Source organism: Syngnathus leptorhynchus, chromosome 1, assembly GCF_054491065.1.
Source record: "Syngnathus leptorhynchus isolate UIUO chromosome 1, UIUO_Slep, whole genome shotgun sequence".
NCBI classification, from domain to species: domain Eukaryota; kingdom Metazoa; phylum Chordata; class Actinopteri; order Syngnathiformes; family Syngnathidae; genus Syngnathus; species Syngnathus leptorhynchus.
The window spans coordinates 7,286,882-7,305,017 of NC_141195.1; the positions used below are offsets into that span (position 1 = coordinate 7,286,882).

Consider the following 18,136-nt stretch of genomic DNA (forward strand, 5'->3'; position numbering starts at 1 on the left):
CCAGTTCAGGGTGTCCCCTTCCTACTGCCCGATGACGGCTGGGATAGCACGCCCGCGACCCCCGTGGGGACAAAGCCGTTCAGAAAATGGATGGATGGATATTCAAATTTAATCTCACGTCATCTTTTAAATCAACATGAACTTTCCTGGTCACGATCCTGGGATAATTGAAATTGCTAGCTTTTTTTTTTTTTTTTTTTTAAATTGTAAATCCGAATCATAACGCCCATTTATTACTTGTTAGCTTTTATTCTGAAGGTAGCCCACTCGGGTTGGCAGCCCCGGCGTGTTACCGTAATGCATAGTATTAAAAATCGTTGAAGCGGCTGGCCGGCCTGACGGTAGTACATCATTGCTTGTGCTGGTCAATGCGTCAGAACCCCCAGAAAAGGAGCGGCATCCATCCACATGAGACGTTTTACTATTTCCTTCCAAATTCGCCTACCACTAGGGGGCGGCATACGCATCAACAGAAATCACAGAAGAAGAAACACGGAAGTCCAACGGGAAAAAACAAAACATCTATCAAAGTGCGAAGAGTTGATGTGAGAGTTTGAGTTAAATACTGTACGTACGTTAAAGGTGTTATTAGCTTCAATTTGAGAAATACATTTGCATATGACTGCCATGTGTTTTAAATACAGTTTATCTTGATTTGTGACCACGCAGGTTATCTGCGTCCACCATGCCATACCTGGGCAGTGAGGATACGGTGAGGGACCTGAAAAGAGCTCTGGCCAACCCCCACGTCCAGTCTGACCAGCTGCGTTACAGGAACGTCATCCTCAAAGTCATCAGGTTGGTGGAATGTAAAGCTCCATAGTTGCAGTATCCGTGGCCCTGCTCTTGAAGCACCAGCATATTGAATAGTTTAAGTTGAGCAATTTTCAAGTCTTTGCAACAATATTAATGTGATACATATGCAAACATTTCAAAAGGTCAGAATGCTCCAAGTTTTTATGAAGTAATAGTAATGCTATGGAAGACTTCATCAGGTTTCAGCCTATAGTAATGTGCAGTAGCGATCACTTGACTTAACTTAATTGACTGGAAACTGAAAGTAACAATTCACCTCCTCCCCATTTTCCCCCTCCTGTGGTTCAGGCTGATGTCACAGGGTGTGGATGTATCCAGCCTGTTCAGTGAGATGGTCAAAGCATGTGCCACAGTAGACATTGTCCAGAAGAAGCTGGTCTATGTCTTTTTGTGCTCCTACGCCTCTTTGAATCCAGAGCTGTCTCTGCTGGTCATCAACACACTGAGGAAAGACTGTCAGGATCCAAATCCGATGGTCCGCAGCCTAGCCTTAAGGAACATGACCAACCTGAGGTGACTCGCACACTCTCGAGTTTGCCCATGCCGGCCGTCATTCTGGATGAGTTGATGATGTAAAGAATTGACTTGTGTCTGTGTTTTAGGTTGCCCAGTTTGGTGGAGTATGTGGAACAGCCTCTCACAGCAGGACTGAGGGACAGAGCAGCTTGTGTGCGACGGGTCGCCGTGCTCGGCTGGGCCAAACTGCACAATCTCCAACCAAATTCTGAAATAGGTGAGTTGCTTGGATGAAAATGCCAAAATTGACAAATATTGGAAGCAAAAATATTGAAAATTGTATTGATCAAATATATCGGTGAGACTAAGCTTGAGGCAAATCTAAGTTAAATTTCAGAATTATTTATTTCCATTTTATCTGATTGTTCAGACATTAATGCACAAATACAAAATGAACACTTTTTTTTCTAAAACTTTTATGGTGATCATTTGCACAGATGCAGGAGTAGTGAATGAGTTGTACAGCCTTCTCAGGGACACGGATCCTGTCGTCATGGTGAACTGCCTTCGGGCTTTGGAGGAAATCCTTAAGGAGGAAGGAGGTGTTGCTATCAACAAACCCATTGCTCATCACCTCCTCAACAGGTTGACCAGGATTTCAAATAACAGACGTGTCAAGAGCTGATGTAAACAAATTCTTTGTTGTGTGTGGACCCAGGCTGAAGGATTGCGACGTGTGGGGTCAGAGCGAGGTGCTTAAGATCCTCCAGCGCTACCAACCTCAGTCTGAGGACGAGCTCTTTGACATCCTGTCCATGCTGGACGCCTCTTTGGTCAGCCCCCACCCGCCAGTCATGGCCTCCACGCTGGGCCTCTTCCTCAGCCTGTGCTCGACCTTGCCTAAAGTCAGCCTGGCAGCCTTGGAACGAGTGCGGGGCCCACTGCTGGCCGCGTGTGGGAGCGCGTCCAGGGAAATCAGGTTCACCGCACTCTGCCACATCCAGGCGAGTGTGTGTTTGGACAATATAAAACGGTGCTTGGATGGATACAATATGCTGTCGTAGTTTTTTTTCATATTATTGTTACTCTGCATGCTCACTAAATATATGACGCGTGTTTAGTTTCAAGAAAATATATATATATTTGCTCAAGTCTGATACATGTTATGATCCTCATACAGTTGCTGTTGAGGTCTGTCCCCGGCATGATGGGGGCACACTACAAACGTTTCTTCTGCGGCTATGCTGAGCCAGCCTTTATCAAGCAGAGGAAGATGCAGGTAGATCCCTCTCTTGTACTCTCTCTTTCTTGATAACTTTGTCTAAATATATGTCTATGTCTGAACATCTACAGCAGGTGTAAATCCATCTCTTTATTTGAATATCCACACCAAATATGAAATATGCATTTGCATTATCTGTAACCTTATCGCAGTATCAACAGAGCCAGCCAAGTCCTCTCGCGATAGTAATCTGAGTACGGCTGTGTGCGCAGGTACTGGTCGAGCTGGTGAACGATGACAACGTGGCAATATTACTGGATGAACTGAAAGAGTACTGCACTGACGTCAACATTGACACTGCCCAGGCTGCAATATCAGCTGTCGGTAAACAGCCGCTCACTTTGCATCACGTGAAGGCGTGGGACAACGTTGTTTACTTTGCTTTTGTTGCTCGAGTCAAACAGCCACCGTCACCCAAATTGATTCTTAGTCATCAAGTGCCGCCGTAGATATTTACGCCGAGGTTACGGATTTGCTTGAGTAGCTTATATTTTCAATTTGTAGGTCGTATTGGGCGGAGCTACAGTGACAGATGTCTAGTGATTCTCACCGGACTGCTCGGGCTTAAACAGGACAACATCACGTCTGGTATTATTATCATTTCTATAGCTACACCAGATTTGTGTTTGACTTGTCGTGTGGTTTTATCGACTGCTATTGCGTGCCAACTCTGCCCCTTCCCAATTCTGCAGCTGTGGTGCAGACAATGCGGGACCTAGTTTGGGTGTGTCCTCAATGCAGTGAAACGGTGTGCTCTTCTCTGGAGGGGTGTGAGGAGATACTGCAGGACAGCCAGGTAAGGGCGACCCAACACTATTGCCTCATCCCCAAAACGCCAATATCTATCTGGAAATTGAAGCCGAAAGTTTCCATTTTCCGACTGTTAGGTGTGTCATTAGGAGAGATAAATGAGAAACGCTGTTTTGCCTCCTCCTGCCAGGGCAAGCAGGCCTTGCTCTGGTTGTTGGGAACCTACGGCGATAGAGTCTGCAGCGCCCCCTACACCTTGGAGGTATTCATTGACAGAGTGAGGTGTGAGAACTCTCCGGCAGTCAAGATGGAGTTACTGACTGCCACCTTGAGGCTGTTTTTGTGCCGTCCGGCTGAGACTCAGGACATGCTTGGAAGGCTGCTGCATTACGCCATTGGTGTGTTTGTGCGCGTGTTCAACAGAAGAGATATCAGTGTTTCAGACCTTTTTCTGTCTTTCAGATGAGGAGACAGACATGTGTGTCCGTGATCAGGCACTTCTCTACTACCGCCTTTTGCAATGCGGAGTTGACGAGACACGCAAGGTACTCCAGGGTCGGAGGTCCGACCCCTCCCTTGGCGTTCTTATTGGCCGTCCGGCAGAACCTGTAAGCCACTGGGCTCCCATCTTCAACACTCTGAAGCCTCTCTGGCAAAGCACCTCGGAGACAGAATCAGTAAACAGCAGAAGCTCTCAACACGCAGCATTTGACCCCGTTTCTGACCTCTCAGAAACCCTAAACTCATGTCATCTTCAAAGTGTTCAGACAGGTGAGTTTGACGTTGAAGATGTATGGCAATAAGTTCTGAGCATTGCTTTGCCTACACTGATTTTTTTTTTTTTTTTTGCATGTTAAGTCAACTTTAGGAATGTCAAATTTGCACTCGGGCCCTTTTTTTTTTTCCATCCCTGTATCAGCTGCTTTGAAGAGAAAGTTTTGGACACTCCGGATGACGAGGATTAACGCTGGCATGTTTTAAGTTTGACTTTTGGGTTGTTTGATATCACAACAAAGGAAGAATAGAAAAATTGATGACGACCATAGAAACAGCTCAGTCTGGTGGAATTGAATATTTATAAGCATTTTTTAAAAGAATGTATCGGGTTTATTATTTAACTTTTTTTCCCCCCCATCAATACATTTCATTGAGCGTCAATTAATTCAAGGCCCGGCTGACTGTTCCAATTGTTCCAAGAATAAATCTTTAATGTTGTCGCTTCTTTCCATGCGTCTGTTTCAGAGGGTGTCACCGAGCACACACCATCGCCTGCAGACGCCCCGTCGCCCAGCGCCATAGTCCCTCTCAGCCTGCTCCCTACTTTAACTGCAGGAGAGTTTGAGCGTCTGTGGCTGCGAGGTAACATGGTGTCAAACAAAGGCCACGGTCTGTCCTGTCCTGTCTAAAAACAACTGTAACACAGTGGCGTACTCTCACCGCTTGAGTTAATCATCTCGAGGGTTTTAGTGTCAAATGAGCCAACCTTTTGTGTGTCACCTTGATTCCTCTATCAATCTTTAATGAAAGGTGTGTCTTGTGTTTCATGGCCAAACAAACCTATCTCTGTGCTTTGAAAAGATTACTCCTTGATCCGGAGCATTGAATGAGAAAAAAAAAAAAAAATTCGTCGTACACTGATTGTTTCATTCGGGCCTCTGTGCTTCACTCGATACATATTTGTTCTGTTTTTGTGACTCACATTTTATGAAATTCAATCGAAATGAATAACAAAGTAATAGAAGTAAAAAATGAAGAATGGCTCTCTCGATGACCTCTATTTTTTTTGGTTTTTACTCCTAGGTGTGGAAGAAAAGGATGGCGTTTGTATGACAGAACACATCCGGTGTTGCAATGTCACTCAGTGTTCCCCTCAAAGCTTTCAGGCTGCAATGCAGCTTGTCAACATTCAGACGCTGGCTTTCACGCCACCACACACACTCCCCTGGAGGGTTTTCCTCTACACGCACACCGAAGCCCCCTCCTCCAGCGCACTCATACTGGGAGAGTTGCTTTATACTGGGAAGGCAAATGAAGAGGCAGGAGATGCACAGGAGGACACCATAGATGGTAAGAATGCAAATCAAACTGTGGTGGAAGGAGGAATAGAGAAACGGGTACATAAAGAAGAGAAAGACAGCAATGAGTTGGCAAAGGACAACGGGCCGATGGAAGAAGTAAAGGTGACTCTAAAGCAGCAAGCAAAAGATGACAAAGCTCTGCGGGGTTTCCTCTCTATACTCATCACTATACTGCATACATTGTCTTTAGAGAGGGAATGAATGTGCAGCACAATGGCTGAGGTTGGTGCAACGCAAAGGTTATGAGTGTGAATGTGTTGATGGTTTTTTTTTTTTTTTTTTTTTTTACTTCCTGTTCTTTTGCTGCTTTGCTCCAGGTGTCTTTGTACAAAAACAAATACTGTATGAAAGATTTCCTGATTACAGCCGTAGAGAGTTGGGAGTCTTTGTGTCAGTCCTACCAAGATGTGTGTTTTTGTGTCTGTCTGTCCGTTGCACCCAAATTTTCCACCGCATTGCATTCAATGCCTCAGTTTTATAGGTTTAATCTTTTTCATAATCGTCAAAGATGATCCCATATTAGAATTAATGCCTTTTATGCCATTTTTTTACCATTTTGCTTCAGAATAATCATATATATAACATTCAGTATTATATTTACAGGACTTACACAATGATTTCATGTTTGAAATATCTTTATTTTTCACTTTTTGACATTTTTCAAAATGAAAAACGTGGAACAACAATAGAAAAACTGTGAACTCTATGTATGTGTGTGTGCGTGTGTTTCTTTCATCCACTGCTTTGCCGTGGTGCATCGTGCTCAGGAGCACAACAGCTTTCCCTTGACCATGGTAAGATTGTCGTTGAAGCCAAACTGTGCTGTGAACCTCCCTGGACTTGGAAGGCTTCATCTGTCGGCAAATGACCCCGAAACAAGTCCCATACATAACGAAAGGCTGCCATGTGGTCTGTTTTTCCAGCCGGAAGGCTCTGGTCCTTTTATCGTCAAAGCGCAAGGTATGGCGAATGTCTTCAAATCTCCCAATCGACATGGTGGCCTTGTACATGGGATTATTTAGAGGACTTCCAAATAGCTCATGGACTGAAACCCCAGGTATTCTCACTTCCTGCAAGCAGGGTCAATCCTATGAAGGCCATGAATTCATTTTTGCTGACATTGTTCCAATTTTTTCCTCTAGCTGTTGCAACTCTCTGTCCTTCCGGGTTTGTGCATTTCATCTCCTCTTGTATTATATCATCAGTGATAATGAGCTCCCATGCGTCTCTTGGCAAGACAGGAGTTCTAAGCCCCTGTGCAGGCCCCGGCCAACTTCTGAGGGTTTTGTGGCTCTGTGGTCTGCCCTGCGTAGGTGGTAACTCGCTCTAGTAAGAGCCCTTCCGACTCATTCTGTTTGATATATTTTGGACACTTTCTTCTTCAGAGGAGATATAAGAAGAATCTTCTGTGTCCGACCCTCTTGCTATGTAAAGTATCTTCGTGAGGAGTGACACTTCTCATACAGATTGTGTGGTCCACAGTAAATTTACTCCTGACAACCACAGTTGACGAGGAACTGTCCCATTGAATTCCATAGAAAATACAGGTGGGTCATTTTTGACGCACTTATGGAAACTTAGTTTAGTAATACAAAAACTTCAATTTCTCAAAATATATAAGAGGTAAAGTTAAACATTTCAATAGCATGATGTCAAAAATCATTTTTTGAGGAATTCCTGGAATATGAAATAACAGTTTTTTATTTTAAAGATATTAAAAAAAAAAAATCACGGGTCAATTTAGACCCACTTAAGCATCTTAATCACTGTTCTACTCGACTGATAACGTAAAAGTATTGGTGCTTGAAGTGTTGGTTCGCCTCTTAATCATATCGCACATCCATCCCGGAGGTGAATTTGTGGAGGGAGGGGGGGGGCGGCAGTTTTGGCTAGGCCCGCCCCTGCTCTTGCCTGACCTTGAGCGCGTTCTGAAATTACTACGACCCTATCTATGAGTGGGTGTGTTCGGAAAGGCAGACAGCGTGCGTTAATCTCCGAACGCCACCTGTTTTAAACCAATCAGCAGCACGTGCTTCGAGTGTTTCCAACGCAGTGGCGCACCACGTTCCAGCTGGAGCGCACCAAGCGCCTTACAGGCACTCCGATGAACCAAACGGCACATTTCAACAACGCTCTGAGCTTTCGAACGGTGAGAGAGCGAACCAACCAGGGCGCGCTCGTAGCCTATTTCCGAACGCGCCCCTAAATAGATTACTGCGGAAGGAGTAGATTGTCATCACCCGAAGAATTTGCAAGAGCTGCCCTGGTTGATGTGTACTATTGTATGTGTAATCGAGCTGAAAAAAAAAAAAGAAGCATTCCTGGTAACTTGAGGAATTAAACAGTAACGCGGAAAGCTCATGATATCAGACGGCGTGTCATAGCGTCGTGTACCGGCGGACTGTGTGGAGAAGGAGAAAACCAAATCCAGGAAAATTTAAAAAAAAAAAAAAAAATGCAGGAAAAGATCATCATCCCGAGATCTACAACACGTCCATGTAACATTACCGGGACAAAAGTAAACGGGAGCAGGCTTGAAGAACTGTGAGCGAGGAACTTGGAATTTTTGTTACTTTTTTTTTCTGTGTGCACATTTCTATGTTTTGAGGTACTCAACAAGGGAAATGCGACGTCATTCAAAGAAGAAACATGCAGTGTTGCTCTTGCTGCTCCTTGTGGGGGGCTTCTACTTGGTTCGCTATTCACACTCGTCTGACACTGTAAGTATACACACACGGAAGATGAACCACTTTGATGATTAAAATATCATGAAAGTTCATGATATTTGAATGGAGTTTTTTTTTTTTTTTTGGCAGACCCTGAACAGGTCAGAGGAGCCAATGAACATTACATGGAAGGCAGAAAGGATGGTCAGTATGGAGTCATGGGTGGAACGGGGAGATTACCTGCCTCTCAATGTGACCTATCAACTGCTTGCAGGGGTACCAGCCACTCAAATGAGTAAGTTTGTTTTCATTTCTGATACTCGGCCATATTTCAAGGTATACTTGTGACGTTGGCCGATACCAGCAGGAGTTAAAGGCAAACATGTCTGACAGATGCTGATCAGGTGGTCGATAAGCAGTTATTGGTTGCGCAATTGCTGATGTCAATTTAGATTTTGGCTTAAACCATTACTCTGGGTGTGGGGGGCATAAATAAACCGGCTGTAAAACTGATTCTAAATGAAAATAATATAATGAAAAAACTCAGATATGGTTTTCTTAAAGAACCGTCTAAAACTCATAGACGTGAAATTATTCGCCCTTCCATTTTTTTACATCACAATTTTGAACTTTAACCGACAGGAGACACCAGCTGCGGTGGCTGGTTCCGGTGGGTGGCCTACCTGACATTTGAATGGCAGTTGAGGTCCTTGTGTGACCCGACCATTCTGTGAGTGATAGACAAGCCTATCAGGACTGATATGGACTACCAGTCAACAGGCCTGTGTGTGTCATAGCCGATTTAATTCATCAATAAATAACGGTTAGCTAGCTGTTTCTTCGCCACAGCGACCAATCAGATGGTCAAACTTTTGGATGACTAAAAGTCGCCCAAGACTTATTTTTGGTTGACTATAGCCCTAATATTCAGATAAAAAAAAAAAATGTGGCCACTGTATTAAAAAGTATGCAATTTTCTTTTGGGGGGGGGGGAATGTCCATACGTAGGTCTGTCTTTAAAAGTATCTGTGATTTATTTTTTGAATGGGTTACAAACAAACCTGAACAGTGTGTTTTATCTAACGGCTCGACTGTATCTTATTTGATAAGATGTAGTATGATGTGATTTTAAAAAGGTACATGCTCTTATGCTTCCTGATAGGGTATCTATGTATTGGACTATCGTCGGTGAAGAGGAAGAAGGGCAGCTATCTGATCCCCACGTTGGGTTCCCTCTTCTCCCAATCATCTCCCGAAGAGCGCTCCTCCATGGTGGTTGTAGTTCTGCTGGCAGATTTCGATGTCAACTGGCTGACGACCACAGTGACGCAAATCAAATTTGAATTTTCGTCAGCACTAGAGCAAGGTCACCTGCTGGTCATTCATATCCCTGAGGAAAGCTATCCGCCAATTGCAGGTTAAGCGCAAACATTTTACGCTATCATCATCCAGGTCAACTGTGTTTATATAGCTTGTCTTTGACTCCCCTACAGGTCTAAAGAGGAACTACAATGATTCTCCAGCAAGAGTATCATACCGCTCCAAACAAAACCTGGATTATGCGTTTCTTGTGCACTACAGCTCGGGTGTGGGCAGATACTACCTCCAGCTGGAGGATGACGTTTCCGCCGCCAAGAACTTCCTCACTACTGTAAAAAAGCGCGTCGAGGAGCAAGAAGCCAAGAAGACGACCTGGGCAATGCTGGAGTTCTCCAGCCTCGGCTACATTGGCAAACTCTACAAGTCGGCCCACCTCCCTCTGCTGGCACGTTTTCTCTTCCTCTTCTATCAGGAAATGCCTTGCGACTGGTTGATGTCTCACTTTCGACTGCTGCTGACTCAGAAGGAGCCCATCCTTTTCAAGCCTTCCTTATTCCAGCACATGGGGACTTTCTCTTCATTTCAAGGGAATGAGAACAAACTAAAGGACAAAGACTTTGAGGAAGGGGTCTACTCCAATCCTCCAGCGGAGGTTTTCTCTGATATGTCTACCTACGGGAAACACTTTCCCAAACTAGCCTGGGAGGCCGGGGAAGGATTCTTCTGGGGTCGCTCCCCAGAGAAAGGCAACCATTTAACTGTGGTGTTTACAGACCCAAGAGTGGTGACAGGAATAACTATTGAGACTGGGTCGGAGGGCAAAGATATTTTGGGCTCAGCGCAGGTGGAAATAGGACACAGTGTGATCACCACTGCAAATGAGGAGAAATCGTGTCAAGATTTTCATCAATTGGGATCTATGAAGAATGGTTGGTTTGCAATGCAAGAAGTAGATAAAAACTATGGATCCACTTCTTCGTGTTTGAGGATACAAGTCACAGCTGGGCAGAAGGATTGGGTAGTCATTAAGAAAATCAGGATCGCAACAAAGCCCAGCTCAACTCCACAAATGTGAATTGTTGTTTTGGATCATATTGAGCGGTGGTTTTCAATCCCTGAGCAAAGGAAAACCAAACGGAGGTGCAGCAGCTCAAGAAAAAGTCTTTTTTTTTTTTTTTTTGTAAACAAGCAGCTAATGCAAAGGTATTTTCTCATCTTTATTTTTTTTATTTTTTATATCAGTTTGTTTCACCTGACTTGGTATATCTGATTTGACTTGACACGATTGAGTTCCCTCTTGAATGTAAATGCAAACCAATGTGCCTGTTCATCTTAAGACATGAGCAGATTTCAATCTCTGTTGAGCTGTACTCACGGCAACAGCAACAAAAACGTACAGAATTGTCAAGAGAATATAATAATAATAATAGCCAGAGCGTTTTATTGATGCTTAATTGGTCAAAATAAAACTTAGAGTTCACTTGTCACTGACTGAAAGAATGTTTGATATATTTGTATATGAAATATATTAGATAATATATGAAGGAACTGTGCTATATTATTCAATGAAAGAACAAAATGAAAAAAAAAAAGAATATTGTGTCTTTTATCTTCTCAGGAATTGCCCAGTCTTATGTGGCCGGTTTGTAGCACTGGTAGAAAATTGTGGCCCCCTCCATTGTTTAAAGAGTAACCAGAGTAAAAAAAGAAATTCTTTACACTGAAATGTTTTATGGTCCTCCCTCAGTAATCCAAACATGGCATTCTGGTTAATATTTTGTTTGTGGAATATGAGTTAAGCAGCAACATCCTCCCATTTTGATCCATCGTAAGGGGTGGCCATTTTGCTACTTGCTGTCCACTGAAAATGACATCACAGTGCCCTAAGGACTCAAGATTGCGAACATCACATGACCAAACCCAGGTAAGCCATGACTAGTCGGTAACGTGATCATATTCCACAAATGCAATATTAATCAGACATTTAGATTACTGTAGGTACATGTCAAGATTTAAATTGCCCAACCCTGATTTAGAATGTACTAATAGCTCTCAAAAAAAGCTATAAATTGTGAATGCTAACAAACTGAGGCGATTTGGTAGAAGTAAACATCAATTTTTATATGTGTAGTTAATTTGTATTTGCCTGCTCGCTATTCCTAAATTTGCAAGCATGGTGGGGGTGAGGGATGTAGTGACTCATGTGCTTCATGAGGTTTTATTAAGTTGAGTCACAAGTCATGGGGTGATATCCAATCTGTGCTCAGGGGATTGTTCTGTGTTTTTGCTCATGGTTCTTAAGATGGATTTAGATTGCATACTCCATCATGCAAGTATGTCAACGCTGAAGGCCTCTCAGCATGAGCTTTCTTTTCCCTTCTACAAATATAAATAGTAGATAATATTTATTAACCTGACTAATACTGACTGCAGGCATGTTTATCTAGTTTTTATTGGGTGTGACAGAAAATGCAGTTTTTAATTTTGGAAATGCTGGAATGTGAGTGACTAAACTGCAAAAAAAAAAAGGGACACTTAAGTCACAACAATGCATTTGCGTATTTTATTTGAACCATGTTTTTTTTTTTTTTTCCTAGACTTGCAGCTCAGAGGCATCCTAAATGGACAGCTGTTAAGATAAAGAGACCAGAGAGCTATTACATTTCAAAGAGAGGTCCTAGAATTTCCTATTTATACACTAGTGTGAGCTGGTCTACCACGACAATCATCCCAGTTTAGAAAAGGGGATGATATGAATTTGCTATTTTTAATTCCTCTGGGGTTGTTAAGGCTGGCACCGAACCAGAATTTGGTGGCCTTCTGCTATCACTGTCCGCGAAGCTCACATTGCCTTCTGGCTCTGCGGCCTGCTCGTCACAGTTTCGCCATCCTTTGGTCTGTCGGCGGCAGGCAGCTTGACAGATGATACCTCATCTGCATCTGCTTGCGTCTGCTGTCCCTGTTTGCCACTTCTGTCTGCAGAAACGGGACGGCTTTGAGGCTCTTGCTGGGCTTCAGCTGCAGATGGGGCCAATGAGTCCGAGACGGCACCATCCTGCTGATTTCAACATAGACTGGAGTGAGTCACACTTGTAATGTGGAAATTAAATAATACAGTAGCTTAAACTGCCCAGCATGACTTATATGATAAAGGAGGATTAAGAAAAGAAAAATACAACTGATTCATGAAACAAATTTGAAGCTTCGAAGTGGCTTCAATTGCTATGACTTATATAATAAAGGACAAAAAAAACCCAGCTGATTCATGATGCAAATTTGAAGCTTTGTTTACCCATCACTAGTTTAAAGTGCATAAGGCCCACTGATTAAATTCATCACAGTAGTTTAAGCAATGTACAGTTGAAGCAACACAAAACAGGGAAAACTTCTGCTTACTTTATTGTTCCTGTTAAAGCTTTGAGAGCTTAATCCTAGCAGTCAACAGTTTTATGATCCTCTCTTTTGCCATTTCCACTTACCTGAGGAATGTGGCTGAGCCCAGCTCGTATTTGCGCATGAAAAAATGGAAAACAGTGGGCACAGTATTTTGCAGGGGGAAAGGCTAAAAGGTCTTGTGTCCTTCTCTACTTATTTCAAAGCATTGTGCTTTTTACAACTTAAGATTGAAACCAAGATCAAAGTTTGTCTGTAAAAAATGTAATGTTATCATGGTTCATTTTATGATCTATGTTGAAGGTAGCATAAACCGTGTGTGTGTGTGTGTGTGTGTGTGTGTGTGTGTGTGTGTGTGTGTGTGTGTGTGTGTGTGTGTGTGTGTGTGTGTGTGTGTGTTTGCGCGTGCGCGTGCGTGCACTGGAGCCCAAACCTGCTTGCTCACATCCTGCGAAGCACGTGTGTTTTTGCTGCCTCTAAGTGGCCCAGATTTGTCTAGGTGTTCAGGGTCCAAGCCCCAGGCCTGGAGTCTTGCCAGACCCTCTTGAGAGCGGGCGGTGGGGTTGATTTTCTGCGCTGGTATACGAGTAGGTAGATCCCATGTTCCTTTAAAGTCAGGCCAGGCGCTGCCTCTCTGGTGCATGACACACAGTGGCAAGGGAAGTCATGTCAACTTTTTATTTTTAACACTGTGTAAGAAATGTTTTCAAGGATTTACCTTTGACTTTCCAGGGAGTAGATATCCTCTGTTATCTGCAATAAACGTAGTGCGGCCCTGCCGTGCTGTGGATGCCTATAAACATGCACACGTTGTACCGAAGTGTTGAGGCAGGAGAAGAGGTTTGTTTTCTTCTCTTTTTGAGTTGGGGCCACTAGAACTGTCTAATGTTTTTGTTTTTTTTTGTTTTAATAATTGTCCTTTGTTTTACGTACGATTTGTATTCATGTACAGCACTTTCCTTTTAGTTCCAGCTGTGTGTGTTTTAAGTTCTCTGTAAAAAAGCTGTGCTGAGTGAATGCTTCTGCTGCAACTCAGAACAGGCCCGATATTTGTGTCAGGTGCAAGGCCGACCAAAAAATATTCAAAATGAGAACCACTCTTGGTGTTTTTGTCATATTTCCTGTATCAATAAATATATGTATGGTGCATGCAATGCAGAACATTTCTAATTCCTTACCTACACTGATTTTTTTTCATGTTCAATTAAAGCTGAGTATCAACACGGCCCTTGCATTGTTTTCAGTTTGGACACCCTAATATTAAATGATAACTGCTTCATTTGAATAGTACGTCTGCAAACATATTAAAAGTGCTGTCATAACCTTGGTGGGTTGCTTCGGCTGGCACCAGTTCTGCAGCTTCTGAGGCTTGAAGGCATCGTTGTACTAATGATGGAAACAAAGCTTACAATAATCAGGTGAGAAACACAAATAAGCACGCTTTTAAAGCCAATAATTACCTGGTTTGCTGAGAAATTGGATGACATTTCTGCGACTGTTTAAATTTGGTTTGTTGCGTAGAATCGTTGCATAGCAACCCAACCACGTGACCTATTTGGAGCGCATGAGAAATGTTGACGATGTACCACAAAAATCTCTTGTAGCAGAAGAATGCAGAATGCAAACGTCATGAGTCATGTTGCATCATCGATCAGCGAAATACGAACGCTGAATTGAACGTCGACGTCATTGCAATATGGGCGAAGATTTCACTTTTAAGTGAACCCATAGTGGAGTGAATGATGTGCACGATGTCGCGTTCCGTGCCTAGCATTGGACCGGATATTCTATTATTTACTTCCGGTTTCTGCATGCCTTTACTGGTTAGCTTTAGCATTGTGCGAGCTTGTTCAAGCATTCAGTCACGCCAAGTGCTGCGTTCACTTTTGGGCAACAACAGTTACTGACGTGCCTTAACTTGTCTTTTGCGTGTAAACCTTTCGCGCTACCGGGAAGTTAGTTTTTGCAGTGCTAATGTTCCAGAAATCATGGAACCGGGTCCGTCCTCTCGCTCGCCTGCCCCTCGGGATCAACCTCTGGATCCGGTTGCCGGGAGCTCTTCTGGCGGAGATGGAGATGCGGACATTGCTCGGGACATGAAAACTCATTTTCGCGTGTGTCGCTTCACAATGGAAGCAGGTAACCAACTTCTCTCGTCGACAAATGAACAGCCAGTAGGATCGCACCCAAATCTGACCTCCTGCAGAAAAAAAGAACATCACCCATAAGTGAAAATGTATGATCACATCAGTGAGAAATTCAATTGAAAGAATCTTCATTTCTTGTTCAGGAGTGAAGCTGGGCATGCGCTCTGTGCCTGTTGCTACAGCGTGCGTGTTGTACCACAACTTTTTCAAATGTGTCAGCGTAAGTGTGTATGAACCCTACCTGGTGGCCATGAGCTGCTTGTACCTGGCAGGCAAAGTGGAGGAGCAGCACATACGGACCCGGGACATCATCAACGTAAGCCACAGGTAAAAATAATAATAATCAGCTGATGCTGTGAAATGATGGATTTATGTCACAGTTGCCCACTACAATACTGTCTCCCACCTCCCAGGTACTTCAATAGGCACAGCCCTCCTTTAGAATGTGATAAGGAATTCTGGGATCTAAGGGACAGTGTGGTGCAATGTGAGCTCCTCATCCTCCGACAGCTCAATTTCCAAGTCACCTTTGAACATCCGCACAAAGTATGTCTGCATGTGCTGGAGCGAGCAAACGTCCGTTCTTAGTGTCCATCTTCCTCGTGTGACATTTTGTATTGCGACTCTAAAAATAGTGTGCCGTATTCAGTGCTTGTTCCGTTTCACCCTCTCTTTAGTACCTACTCCACTACGTGACGTCCGTAAAGTCGCTGGTGAACCGGCACGCTTGGTCTCGATGCCCCATTGCCGAGACTTGCTGGGCATTGCTTCGAGACTGCTACCATGGCTCTATGTGCATCCGGCACACACCCCAACACGTCGCTATAGCAACACTGTATTTGGCTCTCAACAGCTATGGAGTGGAGCTGCCTGTTGGGGAGAAACGGTGGTGGCAGGTGTGTATTGGCTCTCCATTGTTGTTTGCGACATGCTGCTTGATTCATTTTGTTTGAATCATTTATATATATAAAAAAAAATGGACTGCACCAAGATCTAGTAAATATTTTACTTTGATTTGTGTGTGCGCACCTGTGTAACAAATCATACTTTATTTGGAACATTTAAAAATGTGTATTAGAATTAGTAACAGACTTCGGAAATGTTCTCAGTGGAAAAACGACGTCCACTATTCCATCGGTAATCTGTGTTATGATGAAAAATATGTCATGGAATTTGTGTGGTAGACAGTGCAGCAGGTTTCATCTTTAAAAAAAAAAAAACACAGCCAAAGATCAGACATAAAAACATAGGGAGTCAAAACAATATGTTAAAAATCTCTCTAGAAATGAAAATGACCCAATGAAATATTTCTTTGGAATTGTGGTTCAAATAAATTAATATTTTTAAAAATGAACTTTTGAAACAGGCCTGAGCAAAACTGATGGTAGAAAGTTATTGCACAGGTCGATTACATTTTGTACTCTTGATAGATGTTCCTGATAAATTCTCCCCCTCCAAAAATCCACATCTGAAGATGGATTTAAGATGATTGACCACCTACTGTCCCTCTCCAGCTTCGGTTCATCTTCAAAGTCTTCATGCTCTTATATTAATCGGGACTGCGGCGCACTTAAAAACGTTCCATTGTCAAGCAGTTTTATTAATCAGGTCTCTATTGTTGAAGCTCTGCAAGGCGCTCGCTCTATTTAAATGCAAATCCTTCAACAAAAAAAGTCGAGATTTGTTATGCCCTATCGCAGTTATTTGAAGTTCACACGTTGAGCCCGAGTTGTGTGCTTGCGTGCAGGTGCTTTGTGATGGTGTGACCAAAGCTGACATAGATGCTGTGATCTCTGACCTTCTCCAACTCTACGACATGGAGGCCAAGTGTATCTGAGGACACTGCCGACAAAACACCAGTTGCTCTGCGCGTAGATAATTTGCCAATGCGTCATTTCTGTGGGGAACTGCGCAGTGCATTCATGCGTGAGGAAATTTGCGCATGAGATGGAGCTGAGGCAAAAAAACACAAACTGCACTACCCTGGCTTAACACCGCGGGGCGACAAATCTTCATTTCCTTCTTCCTGGTTGCAGAGTTCTGAAATTTTAATGATTTTAATCGTGGCAGCAGACTGAATCTTTTTACCTGATTTTGACTGGTTATTGCTGACCTTTGTTGTATGTAATTGTTTTACATTATTTCCGTGTCAGTCAACAGAAGAAAAAAAAAAAGCCAGATCTTGAGAGCAATATTTGGATGCGGCAGCTCAACTACTGGAAGTTAAAGGGAGTTCCCGTCCTGGAGTTCCTTCCAGAACAGTTTGTGAGCCACTTGATGCATATTTTATGCAATTGTTTTACTTTAAATCAATGTTTGAATTGTTCTTATCGAAGAGCACAAAGCAAATATGCAATAGATCTCAATCGGTTCACTAAACTCTTTCTTGTGGTCATCGCCGGGACTAAGCAGTTCTTGTGTTCAAGTAGCACCAACCTAACTTTTGTTTCTTCTCATTTGGCACAGTGTCTTTCTTTACTTATTTCTTCCCTCAACTGTTTGTCACCAAAAGGGTATTAAGCTCTCTGTGCTGGATTTCTGCTCCCACAAACGTGTTGGTCGGTCTGATATGCCTTCAGCACCTGCCCATCACGGCTTGATTTTCAGCAAGACGTTGAGGATCAACTCCAGTGTTCCACAAGGGACGTGTTGCTGTGAGTCAATGATTACGCAAGTCCCACACATCCCCCACTTAGGAATCCTTAATTAGCACCAGATCATTAGCGCATATTAAGGAGAAGAGCACATGGCTACCACATCCGGCCTGTGTCTTTTCTTCTCCGGCATGCTTGGCTGTCGTGAATGAAAATGAAGGGTCACTGCCATCCAGCTGGATGTAACTAAAGCTACTGAAGTACTGACTAACCAACTTGGTGCCTTCAGGATCCAAGTACTGAGCGCCGTGCTCTTCATTATCTTAAGTGCTTGGTGGACAACCTTCTGCCAAGGAGTGTCCTCAAGGAGTCGGGTCCAAATTGTTTTGTTTCCCCGCGGACGTCTTCAACCATCTTTGTGTAGAGCAGTGAGGGCACTTGAGAACTTCCATCCTTGTGACATCTTCCTACAGCTTTGTCTGGAATATGTTTTGTGATATGATGACTGTATTTTGAGAAACCATGGATCACGACATTACATATTAGTCAGCGACTTTGCATAAAATGCCAAATATCTGTCTATCGGGTCTGTGTACAGTCTGAATGTGAAATTAAATGAGAAAAAATTCCGATA

The 18,136-nt window shown here is 43.3% G+C and overlaps 4 protein-coding genes across 8 annotated transcripts; 3 read left to right on the forward strand and 1 right to left on the reverse strand.

Moving 5' to 3' along the window:
- Positions 1–354: 354 nt before the first annotated feature.
- On the forward strand, positions 355–6,088 carry ap4b1 (adaptor related protein complex 4 subunit beta 1). 2 transcript variants are annotated; one of them, XM_085909201.1, is made up of 14 exons: positions 355–545; positions 670–798; positions 1,105–1,329; positions 1,419–1,549; positions 1,770–1,917; positions 1,991–2,276; positions 2,453–2,551; positions 2,767–2,878; positions 3,059–3,142; positions 3,247–3,350; positions 3,495–3,702; positions 3,767–4,075; positions 4,547–4,663; positions 5,105–6,088. In XM_085909201.1, exons 1-14 carry the CDS (start codon positions 409–411, stop codon positions 5,581–5,583), a joined length of 2,568 nt encoding a protein of 855 aa, XP_085765327.1. In that variant the 5' UTR covers positions 355–408; the 3' UTR covers positions 5,584–6,088. The 2 variants fall into 2 exon arrangements, with proteins under 2 accessions (XP_085765327.1, XP_085765336.1); XM_085909210.1 differs by having other exon boundaries at positions 408–567.
- A 1,197-nt stretch (positions 6,089–7,285) lies between these two features.
- Positions 7,286–11,114, forward strand: LOC147061662 (alpha-1,3-mannosyl-glycoprotein 4-beta-N-acetylglucosaminyltransferase C-like). The gene is made up of 5 exons (XM_085909222.1): positions 7,286–7,531; positions 7,991–8,102; positions 8,199–8,343; positions 9,211–9,465; positions 9,542–11,114. Exons 2-5 carry the CDS (start codon positions 8,007–8,009, stop codon positions 10,441–10,443), a joined length of 1,398 nt encoding a protein of 465 aa, XP_085765348.1. The 5' UTR covers positions 7,286–7,531; positions 7,991–8,006; the 3' UTR covers positions 10,444–11,114.
- Positions 11,115–11,914: 800 nt separating this feature from the next.
- cfap126 (cilia and flagella associated protein 126) lies at positions 11,915–14,657 on the reverse strand. Of its 4 annotated transcripts, none has more exons than XM_085909273.1 (5): positions 14,222–14,657; positions 14,085–14,147; positions 13,480–13,554; positions 13,207–13,395; positions 11,915–12,423 (listed from the first exon to the last, which is right to left on the reverse strand). In XM_085909273.1, exons 1-5 carry the CDS (start codon positions 14,246–14,248, stop codon positions 12,211–12,213), a joined length of 567 nt encoding a protein of 188 aa, XP_085765399.1. In that variant the 5' UTR covers positions 14,249–14,657; the 3' UTR covers positions 11,915–12,210. The 4 variants fall into 4 exon arrangements, with proteins under 4 accessions (XP_085765399.1, XP_085765390.1, XP_085765383.1 ...); XM_085909264.1 differs by having other exon boundaries at positions 11,915–12,426; XM_085909257.1 differs by having other exon boundaries at positions 13,195–13,395; positions 14,222–14,653.
- Positions 14,523–18,136, forward strand: ccnq (cyclin Q). Its single transcript, XM_085909236.1, has 5 exons — positions 14,523–14,900; positions 15,052–15,235; positions 15,322–15,454; positions 15,586–15,804; positions 16,656–18,136. The coding sequence occupies exons 1-5, from the start codon at positions 14,750–14,752 to the stop codon at positions 16,743–16,745; spliced, it is 777 nt and encodes a 258-aa protein (XP_085765362.1). The 5' UTR covers positions 14,523–14,749; the 3' UTR covers positions 16,746–18,136.

Coding starts and splice junctions, on each gene's coding strand:
- ap4b1 (XM_085909201.1), top strand. CDS start 409: ATGAGACGTTTTACTATTTCCTTCCAAATTCGCCTACCACTAGGGGGC. Junction 2,879..3,058: donor GGCTGCAATATCAGCTGTCG/GTAAACAGCCGC, acceptor TTCAATTTGTAG/GTCGTATTGGGCGGAGCTAC. Junction 3,703..3,766: donor GCTGCTGCATTACGCCATTG/GTGTGTTTGTGC, acceptor TCTGTCTTTCAG/ATGAGGAGACAGACATGTGT.
- LOC147061662 (XM_085909222.1), top strand. CDS start 8,007: ATGCGACGTCATTCAAAGAAGAAACATGCAGTGTTGCTCTTGCTGCTC. Junction 8,103..8,198: donor ATTCACACTCGTCTGACACT/GTAAGTATACAC, acceptor TTTTTTTGGCAG/ACCCTGAACAGGTCAGAGGA. Junction 8,344..9,210: donor GGTACCAGCCACTCAAATGA/GTAAGTTTGTTT, acceptor GCTTCCTGATAG/GGTATCTATGTATTGGACTA.
- cfap126 (XM_085909249.1), bottom strand. CDS start 14,248: ATGTCATCCAATTTCTCAGCAAACCAG. Junction 14,148..14,221: donor CCAATTTCTCAGCAAACCAG/GTAATTATTGGC, acceptor TTCCATCATTAG/TACAACGATGCCTTCAAGCC. Junction 12,427..13,194: donor CGCAGGATGTGAGCAAGCAG/GTTTGGGCTCCA, acceptor TGTTGAAATCAG/CAGGATGGTGCCGTCTCGGA.
- ccnq (XM_085909236.1), top strand. CDS start 14,750: ATGGAACCGGGTCCGTCCTCTCGCTCGCCTGCCCCTCGGGATCAACCT. Junction 15,455..15,585: donor CCTTTGAACATCCGCACAAA/GTATGTCTGCAT, acceptor CCCTCTCTTTAG/TACCTACTCCACTACGTGAC. Junction 15,805..16,655: donor GGGAGAAACGGTGGTGGCAG/GTGTGTATTGGC, acceptor GCTTGCGTGCAG/GTGCTTTGTGATGGTGTGAC.